The sequence below is a fragment of the Odocoileus virginianus genome, chromosome 23 (assembly GCF_023699985.2).
Source record: "Odocoileus virginianus isolate 20LAN1187 ecotype Illinois chromosome 23, Ovbor_1.2, whole genome shotgun sequence".
Taxonomy (NCBI): domain Eukaryota; kingdom Metazoa; phylum Chordata; class Mammalia; order Artiodactyla; family Cervidae; genus Odocoileus; species Odocoileus virginianus.
In genome coordinates this window covers 40,169,042-40,187,773 of record NC_069696.1, presented here as the reverse complement: position 1 = coordinate 40,187,773, position 18,732 = coordinate 40,169,042, and the positions used below count along the sequence as shown (strand labels likewise).

Here is an 18,732-nt window from a genome sequence, read left to right as displayed (position 1 = left end):
CACAAATCATGAGTTTTCTTTGTTCCTTCCCAATTTTGGCCTTACAATGCAAGCTGATGAGAAACGGGTCAGGAAGCTCTTGAGAACTGCTGCCATAATGGAGACGAGACTTTTCATTCCTACAGTTTAAGTTGTTTGATATAAAATCTTTAACTGACTATTAATCTCATTTCCAAATGTTATTACATCCATTTGAATAATTATTTTTCATAAGAATATCCTTTTCTGCTTTTGACATGCCGCCACATTCCAAGGCACACTAAATTGTCTTCAGACACATCATGAGTCCACATAACTCTTTATCTAACATGTTTCAGTCCAGAAATGAGAGGTGAGAAGGAAACTGCCTCTCCCCTGCAGCCCTGTGTCCTTTACAGAGGCAGACATTCTCCAGGGGCCTGTTTTAAGTGTGCTATCCTCTGGAAAGCATGAGGGGACATTGATTCCGTATCCACTGAACTCTGTTTAATTATCTCTCTTGCTGGAGCTAAATAGCTCAGGTCAAAATGACTTTAGAGATACCAACAGAGCTGAGAATAATCAATAAAACTCGAGCGGCATTTGAGTGGTATTCTACTCAAGGGCCCAGAGCTGACTTACAGACATCATGTACAACACGTTCCACCAATAATCCCTTCTTTGTTTGCTTCATTACAAAGTGCAGAATTAAAATTTTCTTTACATGTCCTCATCCTCTTCTACCTTTTCTGACTATTTATGCTTTGTGGCCACCTTAACATTTGATCAAAAAGATTCTAGCACAGGCTATTAAGATTCCAGCATAGGACAGGGCATTAATGATAGTATTTAACTCTCTCATGAATGCCTCCTTTTCAGTTACATGTATTTGGGGGGACAAAAAGACCAATACATCACTGTTTACTTACAACAGTCAAACACCATGCCAGGTCAACATAGGCTACTTACTGATTAAAGGAATGTAAGTGTTGATACCCCCTCTTCCTGACAGGGGCACGGCTGCATCGTTGCCTAGGGACACATCTGCTTGGAAACTGGATGCTGAGTGCATTTAGGAAATGAAAAGGTGCAAAAAGATTACCAAGGAGTAGGAAATTGAAAAACAATAAACTTATGTATACACACACCCACATATATGTAAATAGCACAAATGGAAAAATTAAATACTACCTGCATACAACTCAGGGCCATATACAGCTCCAACTACTGGGCTTAATTTCCAACCTGAAATGGAAGAAAGGCCAGTGAGCAAATGTTTAAGACTACATGAGGAGCAGATAGAAGGTAAAGGAGGGCTTCAGACCCTCTGGATTCATTTTTGCCTGGTACCATCTTCTCTTTAGGATGCTGGTGGGGGTTTACACGAGAGGGTGATGACATCTCTGGACCTGACCCTCTTTAAGCAGGACTAGCACAGTGAAGGGATAACGAATATTTGGCAGAAGGAGAGGCGGTGGGGGAAAGAGGAGGTGAGAAAAAAACTGAGAGGGAGGAAGGAAGGAAGATGGAGAGGGAATGAGAGAAGGAAAAAGAAATGTAAATAAATCCTGGGGGTTTTGTATACTGTCTCTCACAGAACTGCTAATTGACCTAGTCCTTGTTTAGAAGAAGGGGAAAAGGCACAATATATGTAATTCGGTATCCCATTGTGATGCACTGTCTTCTATATCATCTTGACATTGTTTACTACTCTAGCTGTTTTATTATAAAACAGTATCCTTTGACTGAATTCAAATCTGACCTGGACCTCTGAATTCCATATTCATTTAGAGCATGCTAATGGTATTCTAGGTAAATGGAAATCTTCTTTCACTGGGATTTCCCACTGGGATTTCACTGGAGTTAACCAAGTCACCAAGGAGAGACATGCAATGATAAAATTTAAGGTATGTTCCTAACTTTGGTGCATGTCTTCTGAGATTTTAATCTATAAGAAGTACATTTACATTAATCAGACTTTTGAGCTAAAGAATACAAGACCACTACAGAACATTAGTGTAAACACTTTAAGTATTTCCAAATATTAGGTTTGATGTCACTTTAATTTCTACATTCCCTTTTTTATATTTATAGGGATATGGCAAGTGGTAAAAAAAAGAAAGAGAAACATTCTATTGCCCACTGATAGAGCAGCATTCCACATGAAAAATCTTAGTAAATATTTCTTGAATTTTATCATTTTATAAAATTTATAAAATTTTTATAAATAAATAAGCCATTTTATTTTTCTGAAAGATTGGCTCTTTGGTTTAATTCTTTTATAACATTGTAACATTGTGTCACTGCTACTCTATAAATATGTGACTGGAAAGATGAAAAGGCCAATCACCAGATTTAAATGACTATAAGCCAAGACATTACTCGAGAAAACCCATTCATTTGGAATCATTCCAATCCCCCATTCATTATTGTATGTGTTTATGGACATGCCTCTTCATTATTCTGCATGAAAATTTCAAAATTTGTCTTCAGATCCTACTGGAGTTCTAAAAGCACAAATGTTCTGCATTGTTAGACAAGTCAGGTGACTCAAAGCCAGTAAGAACATGCTGAGAATTCACCTTGAAGGCACCTAGTATGCTCTTTGCAGAATCTCTAACACAGCAGCTGCAGGTTTCTTTTTTTTTTTTCTTTTTTTTTCCATTTATTTTTATTAGTTGGAGGCTAATTACTTTACATCATTACAGTAGTTTTTTGTTATACATTGAAATGAATTAGCCATGGATTTACATGTATTCCCCATCCCAGTCCCCCCCCCCACCTCCCTCTCCACCCGATCCCTCTGGGTCTTCCCAGTGCACCAGGCCCGAGCACCTGTCTCATGTACCCAACCTGTGCTGGTGATCTGTTTCACCCTAGATAATATACATGTTTCAATGCTGTTCTCTTGAAACATCCCACCCTCGCCTTCTCCCAGAGTCCACAAGTCTGTTCTATACATCTGAGTCTCTTTTTCTGTTTTGCATATAGGGTTATCGTTATCATCTTTCTAAAGTCCATATATATGTGTTAGTATACTGTAATGGTCTTTATCTTTCTGGCTTACTTCACTCTGTATAATGGGCTCCAGTTTCATCCATCTCATTAGAACTGATTCAAATGAATTCTTTTTAATGGCTGAGTAATATTCCATGGTGTATATGTACCACAGCTTCCTCATCCATTCGTCTGCTGATGGGCATCTGGGTTGCTGCAGGTTTCTAAAGTCTGCTCTCGTAGGCTTGAGTAGTGATTTAGAATATTAAAAAATGAACTTTTCCTTTCCTACCAGTGGCACTACTACTTTAAGCACTCCCTTTAAATGCATACAATGGATGCACATGATAATAATGGAATATTGTCAACAAAAGCTTGAATATGTTTAGTTTTGTACACTTTACAATGTATTTTTACAGGTGTTTATGTCACTTGATTTTCACAAAACTGAAAGAGAGTGATAAGATAGGCACCACTTCTGGGACAATGAGTAAGTATCAATACTATATTTCCCTGGGCTTTATTTCCTAAAGAAAAAGCTAAGAAGGCTGGGTTTTGATGACTAAGAGCCTGGTGGTGCTAAAATTCTGGCTGCCACTTGATAGAGGTGAAAACAGAAATGGGTTAGGAAACTGGCCCACTGTCACAGAGTAAAACGAAGAGACAGATTTAGCAGGAGAATTCCTGTCTTTTCAGTTCCAGTCAGTAGCTCTGTCTGTCCCACTGGATCTAAAGGAAATCTGCCATACTTTGCCTCTCCTTATTTTGTTCAAATTTGATTTTTTAAAAATCAAAATTGCAAAAACTTGTTTTTATGAAGCAGTGAAAAGAAGAAAACAAAAGATAACTTGGAAGGTGATGGTATCCCAAGACACACACTAGTAAAATGACTAAGGAAAATGCAAGTTATGCTAATAAATGCAAATTATGCTATACTCTATTTAAAAAGCTGAGCTACACATTATTTGTTGAAGGTCAACTAATACACTTCTACTTGACTTAAGACATTACCAGCACATACTGTCATACTCTAGCAATAGAGGGAGAAACTCTTCTTTTTACTCTAGATAAAATCTCATGCAGAACTCTAAAATATAGAGCAGTGAATGAGGTTCTTCAAAGTGGAGCCATGGGCCTCAAGACCCAGTCCATTCAGTTTTCTCCCCCTCCCAAAGATGGTCCTGTGGAGCACAGTGTGTAAAACCACTCTTGTACTATAGATTAAAGTTATATCCTGTCTTACTCAGGCAACATGAATCTAGATTAAATTTGGCAACTGAAGCAAAAGTTCTGTTTTTGTTAGACAAAATATTTACAGAAAAACTCCCCCTTAATGAGAAACATTTATAAAACTCACTACATAACATGTAACCATCAAATACAAAATAGTTTTATTTTTACACACACATATACCCCGTGGCTATTACCTCTAGAGCATTCCTTTAAAAGGAGAACAAGAGGTCAAGAATTATTCCACTCATGTTCAGATAAGTAGGATCTTGAACAAGCCTAACATATTACAAAGAACTACAGCAGCTAAAAGAGGGTTTTGAGGAGAAATCTCAAATGACATGTTCACATTATATATCATGGATTTTACTGAGACTAAGACTATAATAATTAAAAAAACCAAAAAGGTAATTTATAAAAATTAACTCTGCCAGGTAAAAAAAATACTTCAATGTACATAAAAAAATTGAAGAATGAAATCAAAAAAGTCTTTGATGTTTGTGAAAAGTTCATATACCTATACAAGAATAAATGACATAAGTGACATTTTTCTGAAGATGATTCATAACCTCTTACCATTTGCATATGGTGTGACCATCTTCTTATTGGTCATTACACGTGCTGTAGCATTATTCACCTACAGGTACAAAGTAGAAAGGAGGGGCAGGGAGGAAGGAGACCACATTAGGGAACATGGAGGTGCTCATTCAATTACAAAGTATTCAGTTTACAATGCAAATTTCAGAGATAATTTATTTAAATAATTAATATAGCAATAGAAAATATTAATATATAGTATTTTAATTAACGTGTTCATTAAATGAGGCTAACAAGAGTAAAATACAGTTTCTTGGTCTTCAAATGGAAAACTAGGGCAACTTTACCATCCAGGACTCCAAAGAAAGAGTACATTTGCAAGTTCTTCGGAGATCTTTTAACAGAGAAGTCTCTGCACTCAGGAAAATATGGAAAAAAACTGGAAGGAGCCTTGTTTGCATGTGAACTTTGAAGTTCATTAATAAAACAGAGGCTTGCTACAGTGGTTCAGGAAACAGATTTACAGGAAGATAGGAGAAAAAAATCTGTGGACCTGATCTGTTCTCATGTTTATCACTGTTTACATGCTTGTATAAAATTTTACTGTTTGAGGTCAGTAAAAAAGTATAGGAACTTAAGGTTCCTATGTTGACAGGCTTTAGGACTATTTTGAATTTTCTAGATTATGTGCCCTACTCATTTAAGAAGAAAGTTTTCAGAAGGCTGGTATATCAGGCACTTAAAAGAATTGGAAAAAAAAAAGCTTTATGTTTCTTTTGTTTTATGGTACTCTCTACCCTCATTACAGAACTGCATGATTAAAGCATTCTCAGAGCTAAGGTAAGTAGGCATTATAAAGATGGTGCTGATGAAGAAAAGATGAATGGCACTTAGAAGCCAGGATCCTGTAGTCAGTCCAGTGTCAGAATCAGCTTCAAAGTTCTTACAAGGAGAGTAGAGCCTTACCATAGAACCTGGTTATATACTATGTTGTCAGGTACATAGAAACAGACCAGTTTTTAAAAGAATTATAAAACATAAAAATTATACAAAATATGTTTTATTTCACTCTGGGGATGTATATTATATTAAATTTGAATAGCAATAAATTTGCTACCAAAAACTCCACCAATTTTAGGTGGAGCTGGAACCAAAAATGTTTTGTTTTTTTCAGATTTGTATAGTGATCACCTTCCTATGTGAGGAAGAGCTTGAAACTTCATTTACTCTAGTTTGCCCACAAAATCATATCAACATTTCACATTTAAAAAGAAAGAATGGGATACACAATGATGAGACTGAGAGCATGCAGTTAAAAAACACACACACACAAATAAAAGAAAGAAAAAAACAATCAATTTTGGAAAGACGGGAGAAAGTGAAGAGCGAGGCTCTCACAGACAAGGATTAGAATGGGGCAACAGCTTCCACTAGCTGCTAGAGCAGAAAGCACCCAAGCACTTAAAGGAAAAATGGCCAGAACCAATCAGAAACCACCAGTCAGCAAAGAGACCAATAGCTGCACAGAACAGAGAAGGGGCGGGAAGGACTAGGGCGGAGGATGGGAAGAGAGCGTGGGTCAGGGGAACAAAAGCAAGGGAAAAGAAGAGAGAAAGTCAGGAAGGCTGTCACGGGCAGGAGAGAGAGCTGTCAAGGGCAAAGAAGGGACAGTCATAGCTACAAACAGAGCTCTGGGAAAGAGGAAAAGGAGGAGAGGAAGTAGGGGCAGGAAGTGCATTAATAAAACCAGCCAAACTGGAGTTCAGTAACTCTGAGTAAGATGTGCAAGGGGAAAAAAAATCACCATGACGTCAGTACTCAAACAGCTCAGACGGCTACAAAACAATATGTACATCCAGAGTCCAGGCGGCATTACTCAACAGCATTGAAAATAAAAGGGGGAAAGGAAAAGGAAGAGGAACAAGTCAAATCACATTTTGTAGTGTTAATGTGAGATGGCAGATGGACTTTTTCTTTCTTATTTGTTTGTAATTACATTTTTAAAAAGCTTCTTCTCTAGTGCTTTGGTTTCACTTACCGCCAACGGGCACCATCGCCAGCATTGTGTATAGTTACCATGGAAAGAGTGAGTCAAGTGAAGGGCCCTAAATGCTAAACCATTGGAAAAGGAGGGGGGGGAAAAAAAGCAAAATATGCAGACATCTTACTCAAAATGGTGGCTTTTATATTTCATACTTTTAAAAACTGGGAGAGGGGAAAGGAGCCAGTTAACCTTCACTGCGTGATGGAAAGGGCCAGTGAGCACCAGGTGGCCAACTCAATCTTAGTTTTAGTATGTGCTACAGGTGGCCACCCAACCCTCTGCTGGAGAATTTTATTCAGTAACTGCTGAAATTCTGGATATTAAATATATTTAAAAACCACATGAGTTTTGGACTCTTTCCTCCCCACCTCCCAACCTCTATGATCTTTTATTCCTTACTTATTACACGCAGGTGGAGGCAAACTGGACTCCCAAAAGAGAGAGGATACTGGCTGGCCCCTTGATTCATTATAGGACACATTTCTAAACTGGACAGTTTTTAGACGTTTTCAACGTTAGTTTTATTTTGGCCTGATTACAGGACTTCAGAGTCTCGCAAACTGAAGCAAAGGAAAAAAATCAAGAGAGTAGAAGGATGAACATTTCAGAGGAAAAAAGTAAATGAAATCAAATACATATACATTCGCACACAGGTAAATTTAAAGGAAAACCCCCAAACAATCAAAAAATGGGGGGGGGGGAGGATAGAAGTGTTACTTTTACAGCATTTTAGTGCAAGAAAGTGAAGGACACAGAGACACAAACACACACCACAAATAAGACAGGGTTCCAAATGTGAAATAAGTGAGGCAATACATAAAAAGAGAAATAAAAATATAAACCAGAAGTTGAATTATTGAAGACATGCACCTCGATTTTACGGCCCTCTACCACGGTGCCGTGTAATTTCTCCCTGGCCCTGTCTGCATCAGCACTATTCTCGAAAGTTACGAACCCGAATCCCTGCATGCAGCGGGAGAAGGGGGGAAAACATGCACATCGTTATATTGAAGTACTCATCTCTTGGTAAATAGAAAAAAAAATATCACAGTATGAAACTGACATCAGCAACAACTCAGCAATACTCTCCCAAAGTCACATTGTTGGTCCATGCATATTTTGTAAAGGGAAATGAAATCCAATAAAAGGATAAAGAACTATAGTAGTAGTGATAATAGTAATAATGTGATTAACATTAACAACAATAATAACAATAATGAAGTAAAACAAAAGCATGTGAGGCCAGACCAAAACTGAGGTATAGAGTTACTCGGATCAAACCAGTCAACCGAGAGTCTGAACATTTAAAAATAATCCTATCTTTCTCATTTCATGCTGTCAATACATGTCCCTTTATCTAATACTAAAAAATAATCAAATCTATTATTCCTCAGCAACTTCTATATAAAGCTTGATATTTGGGTGCCAGCTTCATATAATGAATTGTTAGGAGGTCTAACCATTTTAGCTCCACTTGGCCTATGGCTTACAGCACCATCAACTCCTCTGGGAACGGGATATTTTAAGACATAGTGAGGATGTTTGATTTGTGGGTACTGGGTGTGGGAGAGGAGAGCACTCATGTTCATCTAAGCAAATGAAAAGACCATTAGGCAGTGGTCAAGTATAACTTTTCTTCAATGTGAATTTTAAACGAACAGATTGACACAAGAGTAGGAATATGTTCAGCTGGAGTTCAGAAACTGCTTATCCAGATCTGCCTAAATTATACATCTGTTGAAGTCTACTCAATGTGTTTGTTCTTTTCCGTATGTAGAGAGAAAAGGAATAGTCAAAAGACTGGGAGTGAGATCTAGTTAGTGACATGAACTGCATACTATTCAACAGGAAAGAATACCATAGAACAGCAATACAGCTGCTACTGAGTTAGGATTAATTTATTTGTCCACCATAGATGCTGGAAAACAAACAAACCATGAAGCTTAAATTTGTCAAGCAGAAAATGCAGGAAACCAGGGAGCTAGCCCACTTTACTCCTTTGTGTGTATGTGTGTGTGCTGTCGCTTCAGTCGTGTCTGACTCTTTGCGATCCTATGGACTACAGCTGCCAGGCTCCTAGGTCCACGGGATTCTCCAGGCAAGAATACTGGAGTGGGATGCCATTTCCTTCACTTCCTTTGTTCACACTTTATCTGAAAAACTAGTCTGGGTCATCATATCCTACTACCAATTTCAATACCAGCAGGATTTACTATATACTGCAGGACTATTTCAAAAAGCACTACTTCAGCTTCATTCTAGGTGCTTTGTCCTTGTCTCTCAACTCAGCAACTATAACAATTTCTCAAGCTATTTATGTCTGTAGAGTGGTAACTTTCTTAGAATTTTCGGAAACAGTCCTCATTTCTCAATAGCTTCACTGTCCCTCTAGCATCCTTTGAATATTCTATTGTAGGATAACCTGAACCCGTTATTTTTATTGAAGTTCTGCTTTGCTGCTTAATCCATGAGCACTCCTATATATATGATGCATATTCTTAACTGAGATGGCCAACAATGTGCACTGTTCCATAAGATTTTATAAAGACAATTCCGCCATTCCAAAGGATCTGATGACTCAGCATCTAAATGATTATATGATGACTCAGCATCTAAATGATTATATGATTGGGTAGCAATCCGTGGAGGATTCCAATGGATTACCTCCACCTTCAATCTGGATATCTAGAAAGTGAAATGCTAAGCTGAAAAGAATTTTTTTGTAAAAAATATGTAGCTTAGGATGTAATACTATGGCTAATTTTAATTAAAAATGTTCCTCTAAAATGTATATGTGTTGAAAATATCAATTGGAATCATTTTCAGAAACAAATTTTGATATCAAGATGTTATAACCACTTTGACAACTCAATTTGCACAAGGGCAAGTTACTAATTAATTATTCCATCTGTCACGCTAGCATCTGATAAAGGTAGGAAGCCAGTTCTTCAAACCTGGAGAGCTCTCCAATAGGAAAGTCAAACCTTTTAAAAAAGGTTGCAGATTGTGTTGAGGTTTTGTTTTGTATCACATTTTAAAAGTACTATAAGGTATTCCAACTGATTGTCACAGCCTCATACATTTGATACCTTCGGTTAAGTTAGTGAACTATAAATTAGCAGTTGGACAGCAGATTATATAAAAGCTAGCACCTAAGTTTTTAATTCTAGCATTGACTATTTGTATCTACATGCCCACATACATACATACATACATACAGACTTATCTTTTAAATACACCCACGGGTAGAAAGGATTAACCTGTTGGTCCCCTTCTGAAGTAAAGACATGGAGTCAACCTGAGGTTAAGGACTCGAGCATCAACAAGGCCCAGAGCAACAGCAAGGTCTTCTTCCTTCTGTGTAGCTTTTTTCTACAGCTAATGGTGAGAAAATTAGAAATTATGCTTCGAAATCTAAGTTCTGAATTCCACTGACTAAATTACATTAGTCCCACAGTTCTTCTAATTTCTGCTTTCAAATCTAATTGTTAAACGTGTTCTATGATCCTTCTTTCTGTAATGTGTTGATGGGCCATCTGTGACACAGAGGCTGCATGGTATCATAAGCATTGGCAGCTCAAGGTCAGCAAATGACAAAGTTTAACATTGAAGCCTACATGTGTAAGATTTTTTTCAATATGACTTTAGTATTCTGGAACAAAATTTCACTTTTAAATGTTTTTAAAATGTTTTATAAGGAGAGGTACTTATAAACTAAATGAAATTCTAATTAAGATACCAAAGACTTAAAAATGAAGCCATCTTTACAGGCATATTTACTAGCATAAGAGGAGGAAGAAGGCCTTGTTGATAACTTTGGGACTTCCTGATAAGAAACACAGATATAAGAGGATTTCTTTCCTTCAAAGGTAAATAGACCTTGTGTCAGGCAGAGAAACAGCCCCCCAGCTGTCTGTGTCCTAATCCCCTGTGAATGTGTTCCCTTACAGGGCAGAAGGGGTTTTGCAGATGTGATTAAGTTAACGACCCTGAGATAGGGAGATGATCATGGATTATCCAGGTGAGCCCGATGTAATCGCAAGGGTGCTTACAAGTGAAAGAGGAAAAGAAAAGAGTCAGAATCGAAAGGCTGGGCTGGCCGTTGCTGACTTTAAAGGTGCAAGGGGGCCTTACAGGCCAAGGAATGTGGGCTGCCTCCAGAAGCGGACCAAGGCAGGCAGTGGTGGATCCACTGCTTAGCGCCACCTGAAGGAGATCAGCCGCTAACACCTTGATTTTAGCCTAGTGAAACCCTCTTTGGACTTCTGATCTCCAGAACTGCAAGATAGTAAATCTGTGTGGTATTAAGGCACCGTGTTTGTGATAATTTGTTCAGAAGCACTAGGAAATTAGGATACACCTCTCAGGATTAAGGTCTGTGATAAGGAAGGGGAGAAGCATCACAAGCATTTTTGGAGTATTGTTCTTAAATACTTTTGTCTTGAGTGGAAATTTCAAACAGGTGATTTTCCATCAACTCAGTTTCCTGCCTGCTTATCTGTCACATCTACAATTTGGTTTTATGAATATTAACTCAAAATTTGAAAAAAATTTAAAGTACTGCTTCTTTAATAAAACTTACCCATTTTTGAGAATGTGCCAGGAATTGAGCTAAGGATAGTCACAGACTTATAATAAAGTTACTAACAGTAAAAGTTGCTTCTACAAAATTATGTTTAATGTCTCTTTATTCTTAGAAATCTAATTCATGTTAAGTCTGGTCATTTGGATCTCTTGCTTTGAAAAAAAAATTCATACAATCATGTGTAAACCCAATGGTTTCCTTAGAAGAACTTCAAAATGATCACACATTTATCGAATAGGAAAATGTAATAACTCTCTGAATAGTCACAGACTCTTAACAAGAATAACTATTTCAGGTATGTAAGAAGATAAAGAACAGATAAACAAAAAATAAAGTTTTATTTTTAATTAAAAAATTATGCTGACACATCTGCCTGTACCAGCACTATCTGATAGAAATGTAACATAAGCCACATACATAATTTCAAATTTTCTTCTAGCTACAGTAAAGTAAAAATATGTGAAATGAATTTCAATAATGTATTTTATTTAAGCCAGTATATATGACATGATTGTAACATGGCATCATTACAAAATCACTATTAGTGAGATGTTTAAGATTCTTTTTTTGATCTAAGTCTTTGAAATTGGCATCTATTTTATACTTAAAGAACATCCTCAGTTTAGACTTGCCACATGTCAAATGGACAGTATGGCCACTGCACTGGACAATACTCTTACCTAAGGTTCTCAGCTCCCAAAGTTCTTCTATGTTAATAATTTAAACATATCAGTGTTACAGTCATGATCTACCAGCTATCTTAGCTGTCTTTTGGAAATTAAGAGATGCTGTATTTATCAGGTGTATGGTTCTGGTTAAAACTTTGACAGAGTGTGACAAGAATTCTATTATTTGCCTTGACATCCATTTGTCATCAAGGGCACACAGGAGCCGAATAACTGTCACCTTTTTAGTCTGGCCTCAGACTGCAATAAATAACAAGCAATAGGATGAGCATTGTAAAAATATCTTAAAATTTGTATAATCTTTGAATTTTTCCATCTCAGAAGAATGAGAAAGAAAATTTACCATGTAACTTTTAAGGGAGAAATCAAAAGCAGATGGTTCTCCTGGGTATGGCCAGAACACAGAAATTAAAAAATAAATAAAAGAAAAATAAAACTAAAACCCATAAAATGGTAACAAAAGAAAATAAACTAAGACTTTTGGAATTACATGCACTGTTAATTCAGTTTTAAATATAATGAAAACATTTCATTTCAGCATTACCCATCAAACTTTACCAAAAATCACAAAGGCCTACTTAGTGCAATTTCAAAGACAGTCTTTCGACCCTATTTAGAAATAAACAATTTCCCTTTGCATAAAATCAAGAGCCAGGGAAATAGCCAGACACTTCTTGTGTCTGAGGAATGGGAATAAACATTTTATCTTCCCAAACTCCAGTCTAAACTATAGCTTAACCCAAACCCAGATTCCCATCATTCCAGAAAGCCACCAGAGAGAAGTAATGAGAACACATTAACTAAAAATCCACTAGAAATCTCAATAATTGTTGCTGTGCTCTATTCTGCAGTCCTTTAGTGGACTTAATAATTGACACTGTGAGGAAGTGCAGAGCTTCTACACAGTATTTGTAAGACATGTCCCTTCAAAAGTGACAACTGTACTTCAAAGTATGTTGACAAAACTCTATGGAAAATCTAAATGTTAGAATCTGTGTATTTCTTTTAAAATAAGCTTGATAATTATCACAAATGAACTGCTATAGGGTTGGGGTGATGGTGAACAGGATTGTGGAAGGTCTGAATTTTAACAATGGAAGAAACTTTTGAAAAACTGCTCAGTCATTGAAAGTGTCTAGCAGACAGTACAAGGTCAAGAGCATTGGTTGCTGAACTAGGTGACCACTTTTTAAGAGTTCTGTTTAAGATTCTATGTGAGATTGCTGTATTTAAAATGGCTAACCACCAAGAACCTCCTGTATAGCACAGGAAACTCTGCTCAATGTTATGTGGCAGCCTGAATGGGAGGTGAGTTTGGGGGAGAATGGATACATGTGTGTGTAAGGCTGAGTCCCTTCACTGTTCACCTGAAACTATGACAACACTGTTAATAGGCGGCACTCCAATACAAAATAAAAAGAAGTTAAAAAAAAAGACTCTATGTTAAGAAAAACGACTGGAAGGAAATACATGAGAATATTGTGAATATTCTCTTTAATGAACTATGTATGCCCCCCTCCTCATTAAACATCATGTTTTCGTTTTATAATGATTTTTTAAAGGGTGCTTTTTAAAAATTGTTACTTAAAGGATCTATGAGGAGAGTGAAAATATAATTTACTGTTCAAACTAAGACACTCTGAGGGAGAAAGGGGACATTAACAATTATGCTAAAACAACAGGTATAAACTAGAACAACTAGGTATAAACTAGGATATATGGCTGCTCTTGCCATACATTATCTTCTTATTGTTTGTGTTAATACTTTGTCATGACTGGTGAAAGCTGGAGGATCAATAAAGCTATGCATATCTGTATAATCATTTTCTAGATTCTATTTGAGTACATTAGTTAATTTTTTTGGTAGGCGTACCATTTTTCATCATATATCTTAATTGAACATTTTCAAAAGGATAGTCTATCTTTAGTTCAGTTAATCATAGAAAATTAAATACAGGTGACTTTATGTCTGTACAAAGGAGTAGGGGTAACTGCTGCTGCTGCTAAGTCACGTCAGTCGTGTCCAACTCTGTGTGACCCCATAGACGGCAGCCCACCAAGCTCCCATCCCTGGGATTCTCCAGGCAAGAATACTGAAGTGGGCTGCCATTTCCTTCTCCAGTGCATGAAAGTGAAAAGTGAAAGTGAAGTCGCTCAGTTGTGGTAAAAGGAAGATTTTTAAAAAGCCACATGAAATAATTTAAATAAGTATGTATGTATATGCATGTTAATGAAATAAATTAATTTCATAATAGCTAAATTCAGAATATGCAGGTCAAAGGAGAAAAAAGGAAAGTAGTCAACAATAAAGAAACAACTACTTTCTGGAACACAGAAATACTACTGCCCAGGCAAGCCAAAAAGGTAGGCTACTGGTAGGCAGGGAAGAAATGGGCATGGCAGCAAAAGTGTTCACTTTGTTTTTAAAGGGGTATATTCTCAAACCCAGGTCCAATATTGTCATAAAAAATAAGACACGGCAATAAAGAGATGCTTTTTGTCTTGCAGCCATTTGGTTAAATACTGTTTTACATGTAAGTATTACTTATGTCTAAAAACGTATCAGTTTTTCCATTATTGCTTCATAAAAAGTTCAATAAAGCTAATTTATGTATAGAAAAGCACTCTGTTAAAAGACTGAGCAATTCTTAGCTGAAAATATAAGTCTCCTTTTCTTTGGTTCCTTCCAAGACATGTTGTAATTTTATAGTTAAGTCCGGACACAAAAGAAATGAGAAACTAAACTTAATTTACAAAAATGAAAGTACTCATTACTTTATCTTAGGTGGATCCTGGAAGAGGCATCTAGGTTTTGACTCCAAAATAAATCTCTATTAATTAGCCTATTCCAGCAAAGAACTCTGGGTAACAGTTAAGAAGGGCAAAAGATGAAGACAGGTTTTGTATCAGTTCTGGAAGGCAGGTGCAAGGCAATTCTGAATTTTGTTCTTTAACACATTTTCCAATCAGTACGTAGTCTGTCTACCCTTCAGTAGCCCAAAGAAAAAGGGGGCAGTGAGGACACAGCATCAAGCTGAGAGAAGGAGCATATACTTTTAGATTCCCCAAAGAGAAAAGGAAGGCTTGTGTCATTTTAAATGAAAACTACAGGGAAAAAGCAATTGAATCAGATAAATTAAAAATTTTTTGGTAGTAGGCAAATCCTTGAAGTCAGTGAAAGAAGCCTTAGAAAGATCAATTTCCTTTGCTTCACAAGAATTCAAATTATTTTCTTGGTAAGGAGCAAGTCCTCAATGCCTGATAAAATTTTATTGGGCTTCTGGCTGTTAGAGTCTAGCAAAGAGTATTTTAAGTGCATACACTTAAAACCAAAAACATTTAAACTACTGGTTTAGATAAACAGTGTGGTCAATAATCTTCACATATTTCACATTCATGTGCTTCTTATCTCTAAGCCATTGTCATTTTTCCACCTTGTATCTAAAAAGTTCACAAAAAATAACAGCAATCTATACAACAAAAGCATAGAAATCCACTGTGAGGCAATTACAAGTATAAACAGTTTTACTGGTTATGGTTTGAACAGATTTCTCTTTAAAAATACTTACCAAGTTAAGTGCTGGAGAAAGTTCTGTATAGGCATATTAATCTTTAATCTTTTTTTGTTTTAACTGAAAACTAAAAGCTTAGAGTATAATTACCTCTTTAATAATTAACAAATAAATTATTATAATCAGAATTAAACACTTATAGTGTTGATGCATTCTCTACAGGAAGGGAATAATAATCAGGAGCATAAGGAAAGTACATACATTTGTATTAGCACAGATGGGGGCAGAGAGTATTAATACATACAACTTTGTAGGTATGTTATCAGTTCCCAGACTATGGTGAATTTGGAGTAAGAAACTGAAGAGAGGTAAATATTAGCTCATTTACTTACTTTAGCTTTTCTCAAATTACATTCTTAGAGATTAAATCATAGCAGGGGCTATGTTCAAAGTTTAGCAGAGATGACCAAAGGAAAGTTAATTTAAAAAATTGGTCTAACCTTAAAGTGCAAGTAGAATGAAATGTAACAAGGTAAATATTTATAAGCCTGGCCCACATCTGATTGTGTCTGTGGTGTATATTCCATTTGCTGAGGAGGAAGGAAACTCTCAAATAAAACTTTATGAAATTCAGTTCACCAAATATTTTTTCACAACACCATTTTACCATTCCCTCATTTCTAAAAGCACTGCTGCTTATTTTAGGGAATAAAATTCTAAATCATATAGATTGGGAATTTAAAATAGTAAATTATCAGGTAATATTATGCCCATTCTCACATGAAAAACTCCCAACTCATTTGGAACTGAACTGACGTGACTCAGTCTCAAGTCTCAGTCTGGAAGCTTGCGTCTGGCTATAACTTAAAGGAGGAAATCCACAGTGAATACCAGAATCTCTTCTCCCTGTGTTTAAGCTTTGTCAAAATTTCCTAAACAGAGAGAGCAAGTCAACTGAATAACTGAAATATTACATTTCTTCTAAGTATGTAATTTTAAAGCTCTATTTTTCAAAGCTGAATTGTTCCGGTAGAATTCTGACTAAAATTCTCACAGAATTTAACTTTTTTTCTGTCATCTCTCTCTCTTGTCCTTTATTAGTTTTATTTTTTTGGCTGTGTCCATGGCATGTGGGATCTTAGTTCTCTGACCAGGGATGGAACCTATGCACCCTGCAGTTTTAACCACTGGACCGTCTGGGAAGTCCCTCTCTTGTCCTTTAAAATAAGAAGCTTAGGCCAAATTTAAATCTGAGAAAGAGCTGGTGTCTTTGGCAGATTTTCTTCCTTACAGCCACACTGTCCCCTCAAACTTCTCACTTTTATCCCATCACTCTCTAATTTAAGATATAGGAAAAAGTATGGCCACTTGGTGGTTTCTGTTTAGAGGTAATCTAATCAAGCTAGATTGCTGGGATACTTTCTGCAGGCTTAAAACAACAACTTCAGTTTTCTGACTACTCACTATTTAAAATAAAACTAAAAGAAACCAAGCACACAACACTGAAATGGAGCTTACCTTAGAACCACGTTCATTAAAGATTATTTCTACATCTAGGATTTTGCCAAACTGCTGCAGAGACAAAAATAAAAGCATTTACTTATGGTCAGCTGTTTTCCCACATACTTTACTTTCTTCTGAAAAAAGAGGTGTTTTTTTTTTTCCTTTACTTATTTAACTTCCATATTTTTATCTGTTCGAAAGTTCCAATACCAGTTGATTTTTCCTCACCACTGAGCTGATAGTTCCTTCTTTTGAAATTCACTCACACAGGCATCATCTACCTAAATACAGTGGAAGCTATTTTCAGAAGATATTCACAGTGTCATCCTATTACATGCTTCTTCACATGGACAAACTGGAGGTTTTCCTATCTGCAACTCTAACTTTTGAAATGCTTGTTTTAAGAAGTAAATCCTAAGTAGAAAGATAAACTATCAAAGGCTGTTCCCCCCCCTCTTTTTTTAAAGTTAATAAAAGTGAACCATGTTCACTGAAAAACAAACAAACAAAAAACCCCCAGAAAATATAGATAAACAAAAGGAAAAGAGGGCACAGAAAATTAAGATCATCTTTAATCCCATTATCTTAACATTTTAAAAAATTTCGTTTTAAAATGTTTTTTACTTTTGGCTGTGCTGGGTCTTCACTGCTGTGTGGGCTTTTCTTTAAGCTGCGGAGAGTGGGGGCTACTCTCTAGCTGCAGTGGGCGGGCTCGGCAGTTGTGGCTCCTGCGCTCTAAAGCAGAGGTTCAACAACCGTGGCACTTAGCTGTCCTGTGGCATGTGGGATCTTCTGGGGCCAGGGATCGAACCTGGGTCTCTTGCACTGGCAGGCGGACTCTATCACTGAGCTACCAGCGAAACCCCATCTTAACATTTTGATATCACCTTCCCAGCTTTTCCTTAGGCATGTGTGTGTGTGTATAAAACTACAGACATCTGACATATTATACATATTGTTTTTATTACTTTCCTTAAACTTAGTATACTTTATAATATATTTATGAATCTGAGTAACTTTCCAAATCAATAAATATATATTTGTATCATTTCTGTTTTCCAGCATACCAAACATTCATGGACATTATGAATGATTCTATTCATTTACCACTTTATGTGTGGCATGTGGGATATCAGTTCCCCTACAAGGGATTGAACCTGTGCCCTCTGCAGTGGAAGCACAAGTCTTAAACACTAGACTATCAGGGAAGTCTCTCATCAAGAACATCTGAAATAATAACTGTGTTTTGTAATTAGTTAAGTACTTCGACATTAGGAAAATCAAACAAAGCTAAAAGCACAAAACCTAAATAACTATTGCTAGATAGCCAAATAGCTGAGGAGGGGCATACACAAACACCGCAATTATTTTGAGGACAGGTTTATGTATAAGGTGACAAAACTATCTGTTTTAATCAATACCTGAATAAACTGAATTGAGGGATGGGAAGGGAATTGTACATTTTAAGAAATCACTGACAACTGGTGTAGGCAGATCTTCAGTAGACACTATTTTTCCACCTCAAGAGAAACCACACTTCGGACAGAAGAGGATGTACCCATTTTCACAGACCTCCAGAGATTACGGTTCCATACTATCTCTGATAATGCAGTAGAGAACCTAGTAACTCATACTCCTGGGAAGTTTCTTCTTAAATGTAACCTAAATTCTTTATCTTGC

The 18,732-nt window shown here is 36.5% G+C and overlaps 1 protein-coding gene across 19 annotated transcripts in view; it reads right to left on the bottom strand.

Moving 5' to 3' along the window:
• Nucleotides 1-18,732, bottom strand: part of RBFOX2 (RNA binding fox-1 homolog 2) — a 278,293-nt gene that overhangs the window by 19,635 nt on the left and 239,926 nt on the right. For all 19 annotated transcript variants that reach the window (XM_070453973.1, XM_070453974.1, XM_020883935.2 and 16 more), the window contains 5 exons: nt 17,068-17,121; nt 7,637-7,729; nt 4,762-4,822; nt 1,150-1,203; nt 928-1,020 (listed from right to left, as the gene is read on the bottom strand). In XM_070453973.1, the coding sequence (XP_070310074.1) occupies nt 928-1,020; nt 1,150-1,203; nt 4,762-4,822; nt 7,637-7,729; nt 17,068-17,121 (355 nt within the window). The remainder of the gene's footprint in view (nt 1-927; nt 1,021-1,149; nt 1,204-4,761; nt 4,823-7,636; nt 7,730-17,067; nt 17,122-18,732) is intronic.